At 36.8% G+C, this 22,003-nt stretch overlaps 1 protein-coding gene across 2 annotated transcripts in view; it reads right to left on the bottom strand.

Annotated features, from left to right (window-relative positions):
- Nucleotides 1-22,003, bottom strand: part of BCKDHB (branched chain keto acid dehydrogenase E1 subunit beta) — a 306,385-nt gene that overhangs the window by 177,258 nt on the left and 107,124 nt on the right. For both annotated transcript variants that reach the window (XM_036767654.1, XM_036767655.1), the window contains exons 7-8: nucleotides 5,165-5,262; nucleotides 3,674-3,784 (exon numbers count right to left, since the gene is read on the bottom strand). In XM_036767654.1, the coding sequence (XP_036623549.1) occupies nucleotides 3,674-3,784; nucleotides 5,165-5,262 (209 nt within the window). The remainder of the gene's footprint in view (nucleotides 1-3,673; nucleotides 3,785-5,164; nucleotides 5,263-22,003) is intronic.

A 22,003-nucleotide genomic window follows, 5' to 3' on the forward strand; every position in this document is an offset into this window, starting at 1 on the left:
GACAGTCACCCTATAATGTACTATAATAAAGCAACCCAACATCTTTTCTTAAAAAGAAAAGGACATAAGTAAATCACTAGAAATATGATCCAAAAGCTGCACAAACAACATTCATGAGATTTTTTAAAAGTAAGTCAATCTTAAAAAAATGATTATGTGTTACAAATTGAAGCACAACAACCTTTCAAGGAAGAAGCAGTTGGTTTTACAAAACAAAAAAATCTTTCAATCCACAAGTTTCAATTTCAATATTTCATATTTTTTTTGTAATTATGGTGTTAAATGCTTTTACAAGGTAAACAATATGAAAATCAACACTAAGGGAGCAATTTTCAAAGAAACCAGAAATCGAAAGCCACAAAGCTCTCCATTTCACCTTTTCTAACTTCAAAGGTAAAAAGGATACCAAAGCACACAGAACTGCTTCCTTATCAGACTTGGGTCAGCATTAGACAAACAACAGAAAATTTCAAAATTATAAATGATCAACCTTATGTTGTCATGTCAAAGTAAATAGGGGATTTTGAAACTGGCAAGCTCTAAAATTAACACAAACATGTAATTTTTAAAATCATAGTAACACTTCCCCCATTCTCTACTATGCAGCAACCTAACCTGTATGGAACACTGATAAGAATATTAAGTAAGCAAAAAAATCCCTCTGGATTGCCAGAACAAATTATCACAAAGTTCATGTGCTAAAGCTTCCTGCACTGTATGCTAGCAACAAAACATGATAGGTACTTAGTGCATTTTTGTGGAATTGAAATAAATGGATTCATAGGAGAGTACCTGGGAGTAAAGAGGCTTACTTTACACACAATTCCACATGCCAGAATAATTGGTCTTAAGTTCCACAAGAGACATGGGTTTGGTAGATTTGAGAGAATAGGCTTTGTAGTCAGACCCCAAGATTTAGATCTTGAATCTGATACTTACCAATTAACTAGGATCACTTAACCTATCAGTCTTAGTTTCCTCATCTATAAAATGTGAATAATTACACTGCTTATTTCACAGTGTTGTTATAATAGAAGTTCTTTATAAACCCAAAGGGATTAGAGAGGCTGCTACTTGAAAAAACACTACCAACAAATAAAACATGCCCACATAAACAACAAGAGCTATAAAAAGGAGATAAGCAAGGCTTCCAGGCTTTGTCAACAAGTCTGAACATAGATTTCTAAAACACCTAAACTGTCAGCACTGTACTTTGGAAACATTAAATAAAGATTAAATTCAACCAATTAGATAACTGTCCCCAATTGTTATAATCTGTCTATGGCAAGCTTATGTATATTTTTAAATTATTTTTTTACCTTAGTACATTTTCCCTGATTTGGGTTTCCAAAAACACTCGATATTTGTATTGAATATTAAATAGCTGAGAGTCTGATTTGACTTTTTAAAAAGCAGGGAGGCAGGTGGGGGGATGAGAAAGATTAAAAAATGCACAAAAACAAAGACTTTGGATCCCCATTAGACAAACAACAGAAAATTTCAAAATTATAAATGATCAACCTTATGTTGTCACGTCAAAGCAAATAAGGGCCTTTGAAACCGGCAAGCTCTAAAATTAATACAAACGTAATTTTTAAACATACGTATTTCTGAAATTACTCTTTAAGAACGTAGTATTAATGGAAGTGTGGTTAAAGAACTTAATTACCATTAGCCAAGAGTCTGGTGTTAAGGTCTTCTTGTCCTTCCTCTTTTTCTATAAAAGTACTCCTTCATTTCAGATCTCTTACTAGGGGAAAACAAACCTATGACTTATGCCAGGATCTGAAAAGGACATCCTGACTTTCACTGTCACAACTCGTCAGCCACTGGGGGAAAAAAATAACATGAAGGCCCTACTCACCATCCCTGTAAATTTCTAAACCAAAATACCCCTCTCTACTCATCACTCCCCTATATGTGCTATTTCCCCCAATAGAAAGTGAACTAGTTCATTAAGGGCAGAGATTGTTTTGCTTGTGTATATTCACACTACTTAACTCAGGTTTTTTTTACATATAGTAAGAGCTTAATAAATGACTTTTCATTCATTCATTCATTCATTCTTTCCAAAACAGCACCAGAATGCCCTAAGTCTAATGTTCAATATTCTTATCCTCACAGTACAAGTGTCTAATTTAGTCTTCTTTTCTTTACCCTAACTAAAAATCAGTAGTCTGTTCCATGATCACACAAAAATAAAACCTAGACAGCCAACAAACAAAAGCTGACAAAAAAATGCCAAATTTTAATGCAGTGCTTTCCTTTTCCCCCATTCCCAGGGTCATAATTCAGTGCATAGGGAAAAGAACATTTAAGTTTTCATCAGCACCAAGGAGAAGCCCAAATCAATGCAGGGAAGGACAGGGCATAAACTATTTTTTAAGTTCCACTTTTGTTATTCCTTCACATGTATAAGATCCGCCACCCTATGAAAGAATGGCATTTGCCCAAGAAGGAGCACAAAATCAAATTTAGCATGTGTGGGAATAAACTATGCTACATCATAGCTCTTCCCTGCAAACCCAGAATGCTATGTCAAAGCCATCAGAGCAATGGCAATTAGAAACAACTCTGACAGAAATGAAGATTTCTGAAGCCCTCTAAAGGAAACCCACATCTGAATCATAAGGAAGCAGGTTTTTTTTCATATTTTTATAAATTGATCTTAAGCATAGTAGCTACAGAAATGAATACTGATGATTTCTAAAACAATTTATAACTATGTCATATTCAGGTACTGTCACTATAGAAACATTCATTTTAATAGTCTAATGGATGTAAATAGATCATTTCCTAAATTATACAATAAGACTCCACCTGATAATACCATTTACTAGACTCAAAGCAGTAATATCAGGAAGTGATTTTAATATAACCAACCTTGAAAGTATCTTATTGAAGTTAAAAAATAAACTTCTAAGTCAGAGAGAAAGGAGGTAGATTAAGCTTTAATATTCTTAATCCCAATATTAATTTTCCATAGTAATAAATCAAGAACAAGCAACAATTGTCATTACCATCTAAATTGAATTCATAAAACAGCCATAAAAATGATAGAAAGGAGTATTACATTCGCCTTATTTCTATCAACTGAGGGAAATAAATATACTGTAAATTCATATGGGCAGTCACAACTGTGAGACATGTTGGTTCTAATAAGGTTAATGAAGACTAAATCACACTCTTAAAAGGGCAAAGCATCTTAAACCTAAAAGCAATTAAGAACAGTGCCAGCCCAAGTAGACACATTCTAAATGACTGCTTTCATAAAATGAAAAAAAAAATTAATGGAAGCAGAATGAGTCAGAAAGATGTAACATTCACCCTGGGCCTGAAAGTAATAGAATCACACATCAAGTACAGCACCAGGGATAACTAAAACCTCCTTCTTTTCCGTGAACCTTTCACATTTTTGTGCTAAGTCTATGTAGGCTAAAAACAGAGGAAGGAACCTGTAAGCATCAGCATCTGAACTTCTCATCTTATACACTCTATTTTAATATTCTATTCTAAGTGGACCATCTGTGGGAAATCAAGAGGACTATAGGAAGATTATCAAAAATTAATTTCAAAATCATTATTCTCAATTGACCCACAATATTTGCCAAGGTTTGATGTCAACACCAATCAATCATATCTTTCTAACATTAGCAACACTAGTAATTTTTACCTTACAAACTGTATCTACATCCCAAGGTAAAATAGTCTTCAAGTCAATTACTTCACAAGAAACTCCCAATTTTTCACGAGCCATACTTGCTACTTCTCTGATCACATGAACCTGAAATTGGAAAAAGCATTTAAATATCTGAAAATCTGTGGTATTCTCCCTCAAACTACTTAACCTTAAATTACTTTAAGTCTGCCATGAGAATTATTCACTTTTTAAAAAAATTTTCACAATTAGAAACAATAAAAACTAAAATTCAAACCACACAAAGGAATCACTAGTAGTTGTTTATGTGCTAATAATGGAAACACAGGTAACATTATTTAGACTACTCTAAATAATTTACTTCTTAAGTTTTCATAAAAAGAGCTTGAGGAGCAAAATTTCAAATAAAATAAGTCATGAAGTGAATTAAAACAATATTTCATATTGTTTTAAGATAATACTATACTACTAATATGAATGCAAGTCATAATCTAAATGAAAATTAATTAGAACTATGTAAAAAATTAATTTCCACTTACAGAAAAATGCACAGAAAATTATATTTCCACAGAAGGTAATTTCACTGGGTGAACAGACCAATTTTGATTTTGTGATAGGATGAGAAAATATTATCCAAACTACCAGATTCACTAAAATAAATATAACTTATTAGATAGCTATTAAAAAATCTTTTTGCCTTTCAAGTATCTCTATATCAAGTAATGGTATGGAGAAACCATTTCTTTAAAAGATAGTTGCTTTCTGTCTAAAGAAGTTTTTATTCAAATGTCAACAATAGTCTGGGATTTTTCTATCCCAAAGACCCTCTTAAGAGAAAACAATATTAAGGACAAAATTGTATATGCTGTATGCTACAAAAGGAAGAGCTAATAAAGTACCCATGACAAAGATCATCTTGTATTTAAATTCTTAAATGGAGCTATGATGCTTTTCAATGGTGTATAACAACAGGCCTTCTCATTCCAGGCATCATCTATCCACATCCTCCTGTAAATCCTCCACAGAGATGCTAACAACTGTAGTAGGAATCCACTTCTTAGTTTCCTAAAATCATATGGAGACCTATCAGGCATGTGGAATGTCTTTCTGTTAGCCCTCTTTTTTTTACCATATGCTTAACCACATCTTTTCCCAGGCATATTTACCTTTTATGACATATTTTATGTGATTTTTCACACAAATTATTTCTTAGTAATATATTGCAGTCTATATTATATCAGATTGTGCCATTTCAGTGGCCTTTAGTGAACAAGAATATTTTTAAATACTCAAAGATCTGTGCTATTCCACGAATCACAGGGCATCACCATTAGAATACTGTTATTAGCTAGGTGATACAGTGAGTAGAGCACCAGCCCTGGAGTCAGGAGGACCTATGTTCAAATCTGGCCTCAGTCACTTGACACACTTACTAGCTGTGTGACTTTGAGCAAGTCACTTAACCCCAATTGCCCTGCCTTCCCCCTCCAAAAAAGATGAACTTACCTGAGTTCCCCAAGCAACTAGAGTAACATCACTCCCTTCCTGTAGCACTTCAGCTTGGGATAATGGAATATAATATGGCTCCACAGGCACTTGTTCCACTAAATGAATATTGGGAAGGGAGTGAAAAAAGACAATTTTTCCATTTTATATATGCTCAAGGAAGAATTTTTTTTAAAACTTCATCATAAACAGTCAACATATTTATTTCCATTGAAATAGTAATTTATCATGTATCAAAACAGAAAAGGTTTGATGGTCACCCTATCAATATGAACAAAATTTCAATAAATAATATCAAAAAACACTATCAACAACAATTATAAAAGATGTCTGATTGACTAAAATAAATTAAATTTCCAGTCAAGGTTTTTGTAAGTACCAAAATTATGAGCCAAGGATAACAGGAAAAATGTGTACATCATTAATTTGACAAATCTTCTGAAAAATACTGCTCTAAATACATACATAAACCACTCACACATAGATTTTATGAAGATGGAAGATGGCAGCTGGAAAGCAGGGACTTGCCTAGGGCTCTCTCCCACGACCCTCCAAACAACTATAAAAATGGCTCTGAACAAATTCTACAACTGCAGAACCCATGGAATAGCAGAGGGAAGCAGGGCTCCAGCCCAGGACAGCCTGGATGGTTGCTGGGTAAGGTCTATGGTGCACAGAGCTGGGAGCAGAGTGGAGCAGAGTCCAGCGTAGGCTGCACCTGCACCAACCAGACCAGGAGCCAGGTGGAACAGGCTCTAGCACTGTGAATCAGTGAGCTGTGGCAGTTACCAGACTTCTCAACCCACAAACACCAAAGACAAAAGAGAAGGTTAGTGGGAAAAGCTGCTGGGACAGAGTGAAAGGAGTTCACAGTTCGGCCATGGCCCCAGGGTAGCAGGGGTGGTGCTGCCACAGAACTATAGCTGCAGTTGTTTCTGGCCCCAGGCCGACCTGGTGGGAGGAATTAAGTGACAGATCAGAGCTGGAGTGCAGAGCCTGCTTAAGATCTGAGTCCAGTCCGGGTTGGTGGTTCTTGGGGGAGGAGGAGTGCTGGTGTGGCAGACCTGGCTGTAAAGAAATAACTTGCAAAACAACAGTGCAGCCCCTCAAGCTTGGAACAAAGTGCTCTCTACTCAACAAGGAGTCATACCCCAACAAAAAAATCAAGGGTCAAGTAGTTGGCTGGGAACGTGGCCAGGCAGCAAAAACAGACAAAGATTCAGACTCAGACTTTGGAATCTTTCTTTGGTGACAAAGAAGACCAAAATATACAGCCAGAAGAAGTCAACAAAGTCAAAGAGCCTACATCAAAAGCCTCCAAGAAAAACATGAACTGGTCTCAGGCCATGGAAGAGCTCAAAAAGGAGTTGGAAAAGCAAGTTAGAGAAGTAGAGGGAAAATTGGGAAGAGAAATGAGAGTGATGTGAGAAAACCATGAAAAACAAGTCAATGACTTGCTAAAGGAGACCCAAAAAAATACTGAAGAAAACAACACCTTAAAAAATAGACTAACTCAAATGGCAAAAGAGCTCCAAAAAGCCAGTGAGGAGAAGAATGCCCTGAAAGGCAGAATCACCCAAATGCAAAAGGAGGTCCAAAAGATCACTGAAGAAAATACTACCTTAAAAATTAGATTGGAGCAAGTGGAAGCTAGTGACTTTATGAGAAATCAAGATATTATAAAACAGAAACAAAGGAATGCAAAAGTGGAAGACAATGTGAAATATCTCATTGGAAAAACCACTGACCTGGAAAATAGATCCGGGAGAGATCATTTAAAAATTATTGGACTACCTGAAAGCCATGATCAAAAAAAGAGCCTAGACATCATCTTTCAAAAAATTATCAAGGAGAACTGCCCTGATAGTCTACAGCCAGAGGGTAAAATAGAAATTGAAAGAATCCACCAACTGCCTCCTGAAAAAGATCTCAAAAAGAAAACTCCTAGGAATATTCTCACCAAATTCCAGAGCTCCCAGATCAAAGAGAAAATATTGTAAGCAGCCAGAAAGAAACAATTTGAGTATTGTGGAAACACAAACAGGACAACGCAAGATCTAGCAGCTTCTACATTAAGGGATCAAAGGGCTTGGAATATGATATTCTGGTGGTCAAAGGAGCTACAATTAAAACCAAGAATCACCTACCCAGCAAAACTGAGTATCATGCTCCAAGGCAAAATATGGATTTTCAATAAAATAGAGGACTTTCAAGCTTTCTCAGTGAAAAGACCAGAGCTGAATAGAAAATTTGATTTTCAAACACAAGAATCAAGAGAAGCATGAGAAGGTAAACAAGAAAAAGAAATCACAAGGGACTTACTAAAGTTGAACTGTTTTGTTTACATTCCTACATGGAAAGATGACATGTATGATTCATGAGATCTCAGTATTAGGGTAGCTGAAGGGAATATACATATATGTGTATGTATATGTGTGTGTGTGTGTGCGTGTGTGTGTGTGTGGAGAGAGAGAGAGAGAGAGAGAGAGAGAGAGAGAGAGAGAGAGAGGGCACAGGGTGAGTTGAATATTAAGGGATGACATCTAAAAAAATAAAACCAAATTAAGGGATGAGAGAGGAATATATTGAGAGAGGGAGAAAGGGAGAAACGGAGAGAGAGAATGGAGTAAATTATCTTGCATAAAAGTGGCAAGAAAAAGCAGTTCTGTAGGAAGGGAAGAGGGGGCAGGTGAGGGGGAATGAGTGAATCTTACTCTCATTGGTTTTGACCTGAGGAGGGAATAACACACAGACTTAATTGGGTATCTTACCCCACAGGAGAGAAGGAGGAAGAAGATAAAAAGGGGGGTGGATGATAGAAGGGAGGACACATGGGGGAGGAGGCAATCAAAAACAAACACTTTCAAAAAGGGACAGGGTCAAGGGAGAAAATTCAATAAAGGGGGATAGGTTAGGAAGGAGCAAAAGATAGTTAGTCTTTCACAACATGAGTATTATGGAAGGGTTTTACATAATGATACACATGTGGCCTATGTTGGATAGCTTGCCATCTTAGGGAGGGTGGGTGGGGAGGGAAGAGGGGAGAGAATTTAGAACTCAAAGTTTTAAAAACAGATGTTCAAAAAAAAAGTTTTTGCACTCAGCTAGGAAATAAGATACACAGGCAATGGGGCATAGAAGTTTATCTTGCCCTACAAGAAAGTAAGGGAAAAGGGGATGGGAGGGGGGAGTGGGGTGACAAAAGGGAGGGCTGACTGGGGAATGGGGCAACCAGAATATATGCCATCTTGGAGTGGGCAGGAGGGTAGAAATGGGGAAAAAATTCATAATTCAAACTCTTGTGAAAATCAGTGCTGAAAACTTAATATATTAAATAAATTTTAAAAATAAATAGAAAAAAATTAGATTGGAGTAAGTGGAAGCTAATGACTTTATAAGATTTTATGAAGATGAAAATATAGGGATATAAATAGCTATTGATGTTCTCTCAGTGACCTTTTTCAGGTAATAACTCCATCTGTAATTTTCTTCATTTTTTAATATCTTTTCTTCTTCAAGAAATACTGAAAACTGATCTATAAGTGCCTCAAAATTTGATTTTCTATAGCATAAATTTTTCCATATTTCCATGGTTAAATCCAGCTGCTCATTCTTCTAACTTCATCTTTCAAAAAGCCATTTCCAATTCTACATATAGTATCAGATAATGAGGTATCAGAATGCAAATATAATAGCAATGTAATCAATGAGAAAAGATAACCACAGAAATACTGTCAAAACTGCTCCATTTTGCATCTATTTGTTGGCCTCCTAACAGTTTCATCTGATAAAACTCTTGGAATCATAATTTAAGTTAGTCTTTCACAAAGCTTTCTCCAAATTTATTTTCCCCTCTACTTCTTTTCACTATCTGGACTTCATACTGAAGTGAGGAGATGGACAGAGATCATCTGGCACCAGAAATTCAGGTCATCAAGCTCCAATACCTAAATTTTCAGACACTAAAAGAACTAGCAACTACTATTACTGAGACACTATCAGAGACTTTTTGCAGGATCACAGCAAACAGGAGAGATCCTTCAAGAATGGATTAAATAAAATTTTATCTCAATTTTTTAAAAAAGTGAGAATTGTCTACAAATAGACCAGTAAGGTTGACTAATATTCCTGGCAAAATTCTAGAATATATTATTGTAATTTTTGTCAGTGAATATCTAAAAAAGGAAGCAGTGATTATATGACTTAATCAAGAACAAATACTGATAGAGTTTCAAAACTGGTAGATAGGGGAATTTTGTAGATGTAGTTTACTTCAATTTTAGTAAAGCATTTGATAAAATATCTAACACTATTTTTGTGGAAAAAATAGAGGAATGTAGGCTAGATAAGACTAAAACTTTGTCAATACAGAAATCATTGAATCACAGTACCCAGAAAGTAGTCAGTAATGGTTTGATGTAAAGTCGGAAGGAGCCAAGCACATATTTTCGGCTATGCTGTTTGACATTTTTAATGGTTATAAAAGTGCATGCTTATCAAATTTGAAGATGATACAAATCTGAGAAAGCTAGCTAACATGTTGGATGACCCAGTCAGGATTCAAAAATATCTCAATAGATTCCAATACTGGGCAAAATCTAAAAAGATGAAGTTTAAACTCAAAAACCAACTTACCAAGTATAAGGTGTGGGAAGTGTGGGTTATATAGAAATTTGTGTGGAAGAAGATTTGGGTATTTTAGAAGATGCTAAGCTCAATGTGGAGGCACAGTGAATAGTTCCCTGCTGGGGTAAGGAAGACCTGAATTCAAATTCGGCCTCAGACGCTAGCTGGGTAACTCTAAGCAAGTAGCTTAGCCTATTTGCTTTACTCCACTGGAGAAGGAAACGTCAGACTACTCCAGTATCTTTGCCAAGAAAACCCATGTAAAGTGGGGTCCACACAGTCACAAAGAGTAAGACACAACTGAGTGACTGAACAACAAGCTCAATGTGAATTCAGTACAATATGACAAGAGATAGTGTTCAAAAAAAGGGAACTGATAGCCCCACCATATTCTACCCTGGTCAGACTACACTCAGAACATTTGGGTTCAGTTCTGGGAACATCATAGAAAGGTCACTATGGAGCCAACATAGGATACTAGAAAAAACACTCATCTGGAACCAGAAGTGGCATTTGTGCCACTACCCATGTGACGTTAGAGAAGTCACCTCACCTCTAAAATTGGGAATGGGACTAGATTACTTCTAGTGCTTGAAGAGTGTCTTGATGAGGGCAATTAATATGGTGAATGGCCCTGACATTAAGTTATAGGAGGATAGGCTAAAGGAATTGAAGATGTTTAGGCTGAAGAAAAAAAAGACTTAGGGACATAATAGCTCGCTTGTTTTCTCTCTGTGTGTCTCTCTGCCTCTGTCTCTCGGTGTCTCTCTCTGTCTTTCTGTGTGTGTGTGTGTGTCTGAGTGTGTGAGTGTCTGTGTGCCTGCCTGTCTCTCACTCTCTCATCTTCAATATTTCCTTATTTGGTGGCTCCTCCCTGGATGCAAAAAAAAAACAAAACACCAAAACAACCACACCCAGGTCTTCCCATCCATTAATAATATCTTCACTAGATCTACTATACCTAAAAGTCTATATCTCACCTTTCTTCAGCTAAATTCCTTGAAAAAGCAATCTTCAATCGGTACTTTCATTTCCTTTCCTTTCACTCTACTAAATGCTCTGAAGCCTAGCTTCTGAATTCATCATTCTATGGAAATTATTCTCTCTGAAGTTACCAATAATCTCTTTTCATAAATTTTCACAAGTCAAGAGATCTTAAAATTTCATACACCTTTACTTGTTAACCATAGCTAAAGAAGCCTGGGGAGAATACAGTTATATACATCAACAAGATAGAAGATGCACAATTTGCATTTCAAGTCTTTAATCATGAAACCTTTGGCATTTCATGCAAATGGAGTCTTCTATTTGGTGCTAAGGACATAATATATGTCTCAAATTCCCAAATCTGTTAAAATTGTTTTTGTTACCAATATTACCTTAAAATAGGATTACTCAAAAGTACTTTATTCTGACCTGTCCCAGAGGACTATTTTGAATCTGGAGTTGGTATAGGGAAAAAAATATTGTCTTCATTTATTTCCTTGAGTTAACAGGGAACATAAAGTAGATGGATTCTGAAATCATACTTTTTTGATCATTTATTTCTAGTCTAGAGTATTTTTTTCAAAAGCACACATTACCTTATAGAATGTTTTTGGCTTACAATGTTTCAAAGGGGGCAATTACAACAGTACCACAATTACAACACAGTATAACTGAGAAGGGTGTTTCCAGGGAAGAAACAGTCAATGACTGATTCTAAAAACTGTTTCCTTTGCTTACAGGTCCTACCTCCCCATCCTCATCCCACTAAAAAAAGAAGCAGCAACAACAGAAAAAAAATCCAAATTCCTATCTAGTGAACTGACAGTATGGTAAGATCAATCAAGTCTTTTATTCTCTGTTAAGATAATAGAACTCAATGGAATTACAAATATGGACTTTTTGCTTTTTTCAGTTTGATTTAAAAATATGGAATTCCATGTATAGAAAGAAGCATGGAAATCTGTAAACAATTCTCTTTTTTACCCCTGTAATAAAATAAGTTGCTATTATTCTCAGCAGCAGATGCCAGATACAAAATGCTAGATTTCATATTTTCTTTAATCATTTAAATTCCTATAACTACAAATTAAATGTTTAAAAACAACTTTTGGTGTATGAAGCTAAATGTCACTGTCCAAAAGAGTAAAAGATTCCCCTGAAAAACATATTTGAAAGTAAGCTAATTCCCCATTTTAAATTGGATGATATGATGCTAGAAGATGAAGCCAAATCAATATGTACTTATTAAGAGCTTACTATATGCACAGCAAATATACAAGGTACTATTGAGAATAAAAAATAAGTTGAAGACTTGATTCCTCTTCTACATGGACTAACAAACTAGCTAGAAAATACAAGCCAACATTGTATGATACAAAGAACTGCTATTATATGTCAGAAAAAGAGAGGTAGACTGGAATAACCAGGAAAAGCTTCAGGGAGAGTGTGAGAATTTAGCTGGGAATGTAGGAAATTTAAAGGAAGAAGGATTTTTAATTAATAAAGAGAGGAAAAGTGGAAAGGCATTCCACACAGATGAGGAAAGTATAAGCAAAGGCAAATAAGTGGCAATGAGCATTCGGGGAATGATAAGGAAATTGATCTGACTTGAACAAGTCTAGATAGTTATGGATCACTTATCTTATATTTTCAGGGATAGTCCTGATTTCAAGAAAAGAAAGTATTTTTAACAAGACTTTGCCAAAAGGAAAATCTGCTGCCAGATTTGGAAAATATGGTAACTATATTAGTAAATAGGAAGGAAGCAAATAATGAGGCCTTTTCATATCAGGCTTATACTGTTTTATAGTATACTCTTAAGCAGGAAAATGACAAGACAAAGTAATGCTTTAGGAAGACTACATCAAGCAAAATTGTGTGAATGGACTATAGGGGAACAAATCAGTACTATCCAACTTGATCAAATTCTAATAGTTTAAATAATTACCTCTTAAGTCTAGAGAGTTACCTTTTTGAAAGCTTGGCTAAGTAAGGATTCTATTCCCATCTTCTGTCGAAAGGAACTGATTTAAGCAAGATGTCAGAAGCCATACTCTCCCTAAAGTCAACTGCATTATGACTACTATACTTACAAATCTCATATATATGAAGAGCCACCTCAGACAGAGACTCATTTTGAGTGTGAAATAGCTCCACAAATGATACCATCCCACTACAACCTAGGACATCTCCCCCACCTACCACCTTTCAATTTTCTTAAATCCTTTCAAAGAATGGCAATAAGTGGAAGAAAAGGGAAAGGGGAAGAAGAGGAGGAGAGGGGAAAAACTCAGTCTCGCTATCATGTCTGGTCTCCTGTATACCTAACCACAGTCATTACATCCATCCTTACTCCCTCCTATGCCATTTAGCCCTACTCTTCAACTGTCACCTTTCCCCCAAGACTTCCCATATCTTCTTTCCTCCCTGTATCACTTAAAAATAGCTTCTATTTTCCTCTGTTTTGTAGTAGCAGTAGCAGTTGGAACTCCTTTAGTTTCAAGTCACCAAAGGTGGCTTCTGAGGCCTTGGGACATGGGCTCAATTACAAGCTTTAGAGACTATGCTTAATAGATATTTCCCATCACCTTCCCATTTCTGCAGTAGGGGCAGAGAGAAAAGAGTTGTATCAGTTTTTGGAATCCCAAGATGTACTTCAAAAGGAATTTTGCCATTGAAATATCATTATAGACAGTGACCAAATTCTGTGAGTACAATGGTTCAGCTATGTTATGCAAGTGTTTAAAAAAAAATTTCAGATTGCCTAGGGGCCCTAATAAAAGTAACAATAGAATAAAGACATTTTCACAGCATTCCAAGATTCACAATGGACTTTAGATATTTTATTTCATCTTCATAACAGTACAGTAGGTACTATTATCATTTACAAATGCCTAACCTAAGACTAGGAGATAAATTGACTTGCTCATGGTCACACAGTCATTGTCAGGAGCAGGATTCACACCAAGGTGTCTCCTGATTCCAAGTACAGTATTCCTTCCATTACATCAAGCCAACTCATCTATAACTTGTATATAACATTATTTCCATGGGAAAATGCATTTGGAATCCCAAAATGTCTCACTATCAAATTTTTAAAACTAAGTCATTCATAAATTGGAAAACTTCTTCCTGTTATGTTTTTGGACAGATCAAAGATTATTCTGAGAAACAGCCACCTATTCTGTAGAGGATTAGACTCACAAGTCACTGAATCTCTGCCTGGATTGTTTTAGTTTCTAGTCATTCCAAAGGTCCTCTAAGTTTACTTTAATTCATTCTCTTGGTTTTGGTCATTAAAATTCAAATTAGTTGACATCCTACTTTTAACTATGAGTAAAGGGAAAATGCACTGGACTTAAGAGACAAAAGACCTGGGTACAAAAATCTCAGCATTGCCATTTACAATGTGAGCAAATTTTTCACTTTTCTTGATTCTCAGTTATCTAATCTGCAAAATGGTTTTATATTGCCTATCTTATATGATTGTAGCGATTAAAGTATTTCATTAATAACATGAACAATTTACATTTATAAAGTACTTTAAGTTTCCCAAGAAATTTGGGTTCTAGTTCTAGCTATGCTACCTTATTACAAATCATTTAACCTTTCTGGTTCTCAATTTCTAAACCATTGAGTGAAATGAAAGGGTTGAACTAAAAAGCTCTAAGTACTCTGCAAATTCAAAATTCTATAATTCTGACTGAAATATGTAACCAGTTTGATATCCTTTCAATAATCTTTTCATTTATATTCTTGTAGTCACATATTAGTCACCAAGTTCCCTCGCTGCTATTTATGTCACTCTGTACCAGTTCATACAAAACTTCCCATTTCTCTGAAATCCTCAAATTCACCATTCAATCAACAGTACACTCATATATCCAATCATCTTTCCTCTGTCCACAGGCATTTCCTGACCTTTCTGTATCTTTTGAACACTGATGAGCACCTACTCTCTCCTGGAAAAACGACTTCCTTAGCTTCTTTAAAGGTATTTCATACTGGTTCTTCTCCTATTTAAATGACCCCTTCTTCTCAGCCTTCTTTACTGCATCATCATCATCTGTCTCCCATCCCCTATTATGTATTATCTCCCAGGGTCCTGTTCAGGTATACCTTCTCCTTCCTCTCTCTCTCTCTCTCTCTCTCTCTCTCTCTCTCTCTCTCTCTCTCTCTCTCTCATATATGTATATATGTATATGTATATATATGTATATGTATGTATATGTATATATATGTATATATACACACATATATATATGTATATACACATATATATTCTCATTGGTTCACACAGATTTAATTACCCTCTCTACACAAACAACTCCCAAATCTACATGTTCAGCCCTTACCTCATTTCTAAACTCCATTCCCACATTACCAACTGTATGCTAGCTCTCTCCTGGTGCATGACACATTGACATATCAAATCCAAAGTGTCGAAAACTATTTTCATATCCCCAGAATTATCCAAACTGCTTTTTTTTCTGTAGAGGGGTAGTTCTAGGTCACATGACTAACAAGATGGAAGACTGGACATTCTATCTAATCCTCAAAATTTCTAAAACATCTTTAAAATAGGAATTATGCACAAGACATAATGCAATTTCACCTGTCTCCTTGGCCTAAGACACCAAGAAAGCAAAAAAGACTCAATGAATTAACAGCAGAGAAAAGATGGCTATGTGACACAATGGATAGAGCACCAGGGCTGGAGCCAAGAAGAACTGAGTTCAATTCCAGCCTCATATAGTTACTAGGTGTGTGACACTGAGCAAGTCACTTAAACCTGTTTGCCTCAGTTTCCTCATCACAAAGAATCCAATATGACTAAAACAACTAAACAACAACAAAAGCAAAGAAGACTATTTGTTAGGCCCCAAAATAATCTGTACCCCTGCCTCAACACCTACCACACTCTTACAGCAGGACTGCACAAGCTCATCGGGTCACAATATAACTCAACTCTATCAATCACCTTCATGCTCAACTCAAAGAGTCTTGAAAATTCAAAAGGCAGAAACTTGCTGAGAATGAGATAGCAGTGTGGCAGCCAGGGAACTGAGGAACAGAGGACGGGAATTGGGGGCAGGGCATATGTGTGTAAGGACTGTTTCATAGTCCAATAAGCCTGAGAGAGAGAGGAGGCTAAGATGGCTTTGAGGTCCAGCCCCCAAAGAAACAAGATTAAAAGAGAAAAAAGTCAGAAAGAACAAAAAGGTACTTTAAGAGAAAAAAGAAGACTAAAATTACCAAATTACTCAGGAGAAAGAAAATTCAATTAAAGACATTGAGCACAAACATATAAGAGCAACAAGGAAGATATTAATAAGGAAGATCAGGTAAATGAGTCCAGAGATCTATGAATAAATATTGCAAGACAAAGAAAAATGAAACAATGCCTGATGAGGCAGAGAATCTTATGGATTCCCAAGAGAATGTGAAGCCACAACAAAAATGTTCCTGAATGGCTTGGTTTTAAAAAAGAAATAAGATTTATGAAAGAAGCATTATTGGCAGGATGTATAGAGATGGCTTAAGGATTACAGGTCTCCGAGAAGAACATGGTAAGTTAAAAAACCTAAACACCATAATGCTATAAATAACAAATGAAAATTGCCCAGAATTTCTGAATGCAGAAATCAAAGTGCCAATCAAAAGAATATACAGATAACTTCCAGAAGGAAAAAAAACTCCAAGGCTCAAACTCTGTAACATGATGGTAAAATTCAATAATCCCAATGAAAAACAACAATCCTGTAAGACACCATGAGAAAGACTTTCAAACATATTTCTTAAGAGGGCACCAGGAACCACTATGAACACAGATTCCTAGCCTCAGAGTCCATCTTTGACTATTTCCACTCTCTTGCCACTACCCCCACATTCAATCAGTTACCAAGTCCCATTGATTCTACCTGCAAAAAATTGCTTGCATCTATCCTCTTTTCTCCATTCACATGGTCATCACCTTAGTTCAGGCCTTTATCACCTCTCAACAAAACATTCTAATGGCCTAACAGAAATATATCTTCCTATTTCCAGCTTCACTCCTCTAAATCAATGTTTTTCCATCCTTATCTCAGAACACTCATTATCACAGACACAAACTGCACTAAATGTACCTTGAAGTAAACACACTATATTCATACAAGCTGCCTTCTGTACCAATCCCCATGCAGAAATGCACTTTTCTACTTTTAATAACTTATATTAGACAGAGCCAAGATGATGGAGGAGGCAGATCCAAGATGGCAAAGTAAAGGCAGGGACTCATCTGAGCTCTCCCCCAAGCCCCTCCAAATACCTTTAAAAATTAAACAAATTCTAGAGCAGCAGAAACCACAAAAAGGCAGAGTGAAGCAAATTTCCAGCCCAAGAAGACTTGGAAGGTCAGCAGGAAAGGTGTGTTGCACCAGGGTGAGAGAGGAATGCAGTCCAGTGCAGGCAGGACACTCCAGTGAAGACCAGGCCCCAACAAACCCAGAACAGGCCTTGTGATGACTCAATCACTAGCAGTAGTGGTGGTTTCCAGACCTCTCAGCCCCCAGATGCTAAAGACAACTTAGAAGGTCAGCCGGAAAGGTCTGGCACACCTGGGTGAGAGTGGAGCACAGTCTAATGCAGACCATGCTAGCACAGCCCCAGCCACAGCAAACCAGCAGCAGGCTTTGGGAGTGATTGAATTGGCAGCAGCAGTGGCAGCAGCTGTTTCTGGATTTCTTGGCCCACAGATGGTAAGGGGATCAAACAACTGGTGGGAAGGAGATTACAGGGGTCTTTTTGTTAGCATTGAGGCATATTTGCAAATATTCGTATCTGGGTGGCAGTCCCAAGGAAATGAGGAGCAATAGCATAGCAGAGCTGGTAGCCATAGTGGAGGGGGTCCCTCCTCACAGTTCCAGGGCAAGTGCTTGTGTTCACTCACAGACCAGAGCACAGGCCAGGAAAGGAGTAAACACATCTCCTTAGATCATGCCAACTTGGAAGAACTGAAACCCTGCAGGTCCCTAGAATTATCTCTGGAAACAGCTACAGAAAACCCCTGAAGCTTGGGACAGTGTGCCCTCCACCCTGGAAACAGAGCCTTACTTTAACAAAGAGTCAAAAGTCAAGTAATAGACTGGAAAAATAAGCAAACAACAGAAAAAAAAAAACTCTGACCATAGAAAATTACTACGGTGATGAGGAAGAGCAAAACACACACTCAGGAGATAATAAAGTCAAAGCTCCCACATCTAAAGCCTCCAAATGAAAACATGACTTGATCTCAGGTCATGGAAGAAGTCAAGAAGGATTTTCAAAGTCACACAAGAGAAGTAGAGGAAAAATTGGGAAGAGAAATGAGAGTGATGCAAGAAAATCATGAAAAATGAGTCAACAGCTTGGAAAAAGGAGACACAAAAACAATACTGAAGAAAATACACTTTAAGAAATAGATGAGAAGAAGGCCGCATGAAAATAGCATCTTACTGGAGCTCTCTCACAACTTCTGTCAGATTCCTATAAAAAAGTGAATTTGAGTAGATTTGAGAGAGTTAGAAACCATGAGCAGTCTGAGTGGGGCAAAGTTCCCAGACAGGAAAGTCTGAAAGGCCAAAGGAACGAATCTGTGGGCTAGGAAAGCGCTCAGCATGTGGAGCTGCTCCAGAAGGCACCAAAGCGGAAGCGGCCAGCCGGGAAACCCACGTGGAAGACAGGCTGGGAGAAAGCCAGGTGCCTGAAACCAGCAGAGATCCCCAGGCCTCCCAACACAGGACTGCAGTCTGTGGAAGAGACGAGAGGCAGTGCAATGCCACCAGCCATGAGATATCAACTTCTGAGGCTTGCAGCCCAAAGGTATGAAACATGAATTCTTGAACTTCTGGGAGACATAATGGCCAGGTAAACGGCTCTAATCCCTCCCCTCCCCACCCAGAGAATTCCTCGGGGGGAAAAAAATGCTGGAATAGAGGAGACAGAAGTGGGGCTTCAGTGGTCGAGTAGTGGGAGTACCTGAATCCCAGAGGGGCAGAGCCAGCAGGGGTCAACACCAGGAGTCCAGACATACTCTTGCTCCCCCAGGGGAAGTGCCAGACACCCAGATCACACAACAAAGAGCTGAGACCATTGCTGAAGAGCAACAGTGCTAGAGAGCAACCCCAGGGGAAGAGGAGATTTCGGGCAGCCAGACCCCCTCCCCCACACCTCAGGAAACTGAAGGCTATAATTCACGAAGCCAACAACTAGACTCACAATCCCCAGAATAAGAAAGCTGGGACAGAGAGCCCTGAGCTACAAAAGTAGAAATTTATTGTAAAGCCAGGAAAAGGCTAACCAACATGAAGAACACAAAAAAACCAAGGACCATTGATTCTTTTTATGGAGACAGGCATGATCAAAATACCAATTTGGAAGAGGATAACAATGACTCTATACCCACATCTGATACCTCAAAAGGTAGTGTGAACTGGTCTCAAGGCCAGAAAGCATTACTGGAAGAGCTAAAGGAGGATTTTAAAAACCAAATTAGGGAGGTAAAAGAAAAAAATGGGAAAAAATGGAAAAAAAATCCACTGACAAAATCAAGTCCCTAAAGAATAAGATTGGGGAAATGGCTACAGAGATTTAGAATCTAAATAGAGAAAATGACACCCTGAGAGGTAAAATCAACCAATTGGAAAAGGAGACTCAAAAGCAAAATGAAGGCAGTAACTCATTAAAAATTAGAGTTGAGCAAGTGGAAGCTAATGACTCTATGAGGCATCAAGAAGTAGTAAAACAAAATGTAAAGAATGAAAAAATAGAAAAAAAAAATGTGAAATATCTGATTGGGAAAACAACTGACCTGGAAAATAGATCCAGGAGAGACAATTTAAGAGTTATTGGTCTACCGGAAATCCACAATGAAAAAAAAGAGCCTTGACAGTATCTTCGAAGAAATTATCAAAGACAACTGCCCAGAGGTCCTAGAACCAGAGGGCAAAATAGTCATTGAAAGAATTCACGAATCACCCCCTGAAAGAGCTCCCAAACTGAAAACACCAAGAAATATTATAGCCAAATTTCAGAATTACAAAATCAAGGAGAAAATACTGCAAGCAGCCAAAACAAAACAATTCAAATATCATGTAACTACAGTCAGAATCATGCAGGATATTTCAGCTTCCACCTTAAAAGACAGGAGAAACTGGAATATGACATTCCAAAGGGCAAAGGAGCTGGGATTACAACCAAGGATCAACTACCCAGCAAAATTAAGCATAATTTTTCAAGTAAAGATATGGACATTCAATGAAATAAGGGAATTCCAGATCTTCCTGATGAAAAGGCCAGAACTCAATGGAAAATTTGATTTCCAAATGCAAAACTCAAGAGAGATATAAAATGGTAGACACAAACTTTATTAATCAATAAGGGCAAATTATTTGTATCTTTATATAGAATTATATCATCTTATGTATGTTTTATATGTATACATATATATGTCAATCTTGAGAATAGTACAGCTATTATGACAATTGAAAGGGATACACATAGACTGTGAATGTCTGTATAAAATAACTGATATGAGGATAAAAAACATAATTAAGAGATGTAAAGGGAGGGTTTTGAGAGACAAGGTAAGGAGGTAGTAGAAAAGGGTAAATTACACCAAATGAAAAGGCACAAAAACACATTTTAGTAGAGGGAAAGAAGGGAGGGAGAAGAGCAGTATTTGATCTTTACTGTCATCTGATCTGGTTCAAGAAGGGAAAAACATACCCTGATAAGTATAGAAATCTAACTCATCCTACAGGAAACAGGAGGGGAAAGGGGAAAAAGGGAGGGGGGTGGTCAGAAGGGAGGAAAGAAGTAGCAAGTGGGAAACGGTAAGACAAGGGAGGGGAATAAAGAGGGAGGGTAAACTGAGGAAGGTGGCAGTCAAAAGCAAAACTTTGTTGAGGAGTGGAAGGGGAAAGGGAGAAATAAAAGCATAAATGGGGGAAATAGGATGGAGAAAAAGACACAGATAAAAATCATAACTGTGAATGTGAATGGGATGAACTCTCCCATAAAACAGAAGCAGATAGCAGAATGGATTAAAAACCATAATCCTACAATATGCCGTTTACAAGAAACACATTTGAAACAGGGGCATACACACAGGGTAAAGGTAAAAGACTGGAGTAAAATATATTGCACCTCAGCTAAAGTAAAAAAAGCAGGTGTAGCAATCCTAATCTCAGACAAGGCAAAAGTAAAGATAGATTTAATTAAACGAGATAAGGAAGGACATTATATCCTGCTAAAAGGCACCATAAACAATGAAGCAATATCATTGCTTAACATATATGCACCAAGTGGTAAGGCATACAAATTCTTAGAGGAGAGGTTAAGGGAGATACAGGAAGAAATAGACAGCAAAACTATAATATTGGGAGACCTAAACCTTCCCCTTTCTGAACTTGATAAATCTAACCTCAAAATAAATAAGAAAGAAGTTAAGGAAGTGAACAGAATTTTAGAAAATGCAGATATGATAGACCTCTGGAGAAAACTAAATGGGGATAAAAAGGAATATACTTTCTTCTCAGCGATACATGGCACATACCCAAAAATTGACCATGTATTAGGGCATAAAAACCTCACAAACCAGTGCAGAAAAGGCAGTACTCAAAGCATACTTTTCAGATCATGATGCAATAAAAATTATTTGTAACAAAGAACCATGGAAAAATAAGCTAAAAATTAATTGGAAGCTAAATAATCTAATTCTAAAGAATGCGTGGGCCAAAGAACAAATCAGAGAAACAATTAATAACTTCATTCAAAAGAATGACAATAATGAGACAACATGCCAAAACTTATGGGATGCAGCAAAAGCAGTTCTTAGGGGAAGTTTTATATCTCTAAATGCTTACATGAATAAAATAGGGAAAAAGGAGATCAATGATTTGGGCATACAACTGAAAAAGCTAGAAAAAGAACAAATTGAAAATCCCCAATTAAATACCAAATTAGAAATACTGAAAATCAAAGGGGAGATTAATAAAACTGAAACCAAGAAAACTATTGAATTAATAAATAAAACAAAGAGCTAGTTTTATGGGAAAAAAAAACAATAAAATAGATAAACTGTTGGTCAATTTGATTTAAAAAAAAAAGAAAGAAGAAAATCAAATTACCTGTATCAAAAATGAAAAGGGTGAGTTCACCTCTAATGAAGAGGAAATCAAAACAATAATTAGGAATTATTTTGCC

Source organism: Trichosurus vulpecula, chromosome 7 (assembly GCF_011100635.1).
Source record: "Trichosurus vulpecula isolate mTriVul1 chromosome 7, mTriVul1.pri, whole genome shotgun sequence".
Classification (NCBI taxonomy): Eukaryota; Metazoa; Chordata; class Mammalia; order Diprotodontia; family Phalangeridae; genus Trichosurus; species Trichosurus vulpecula.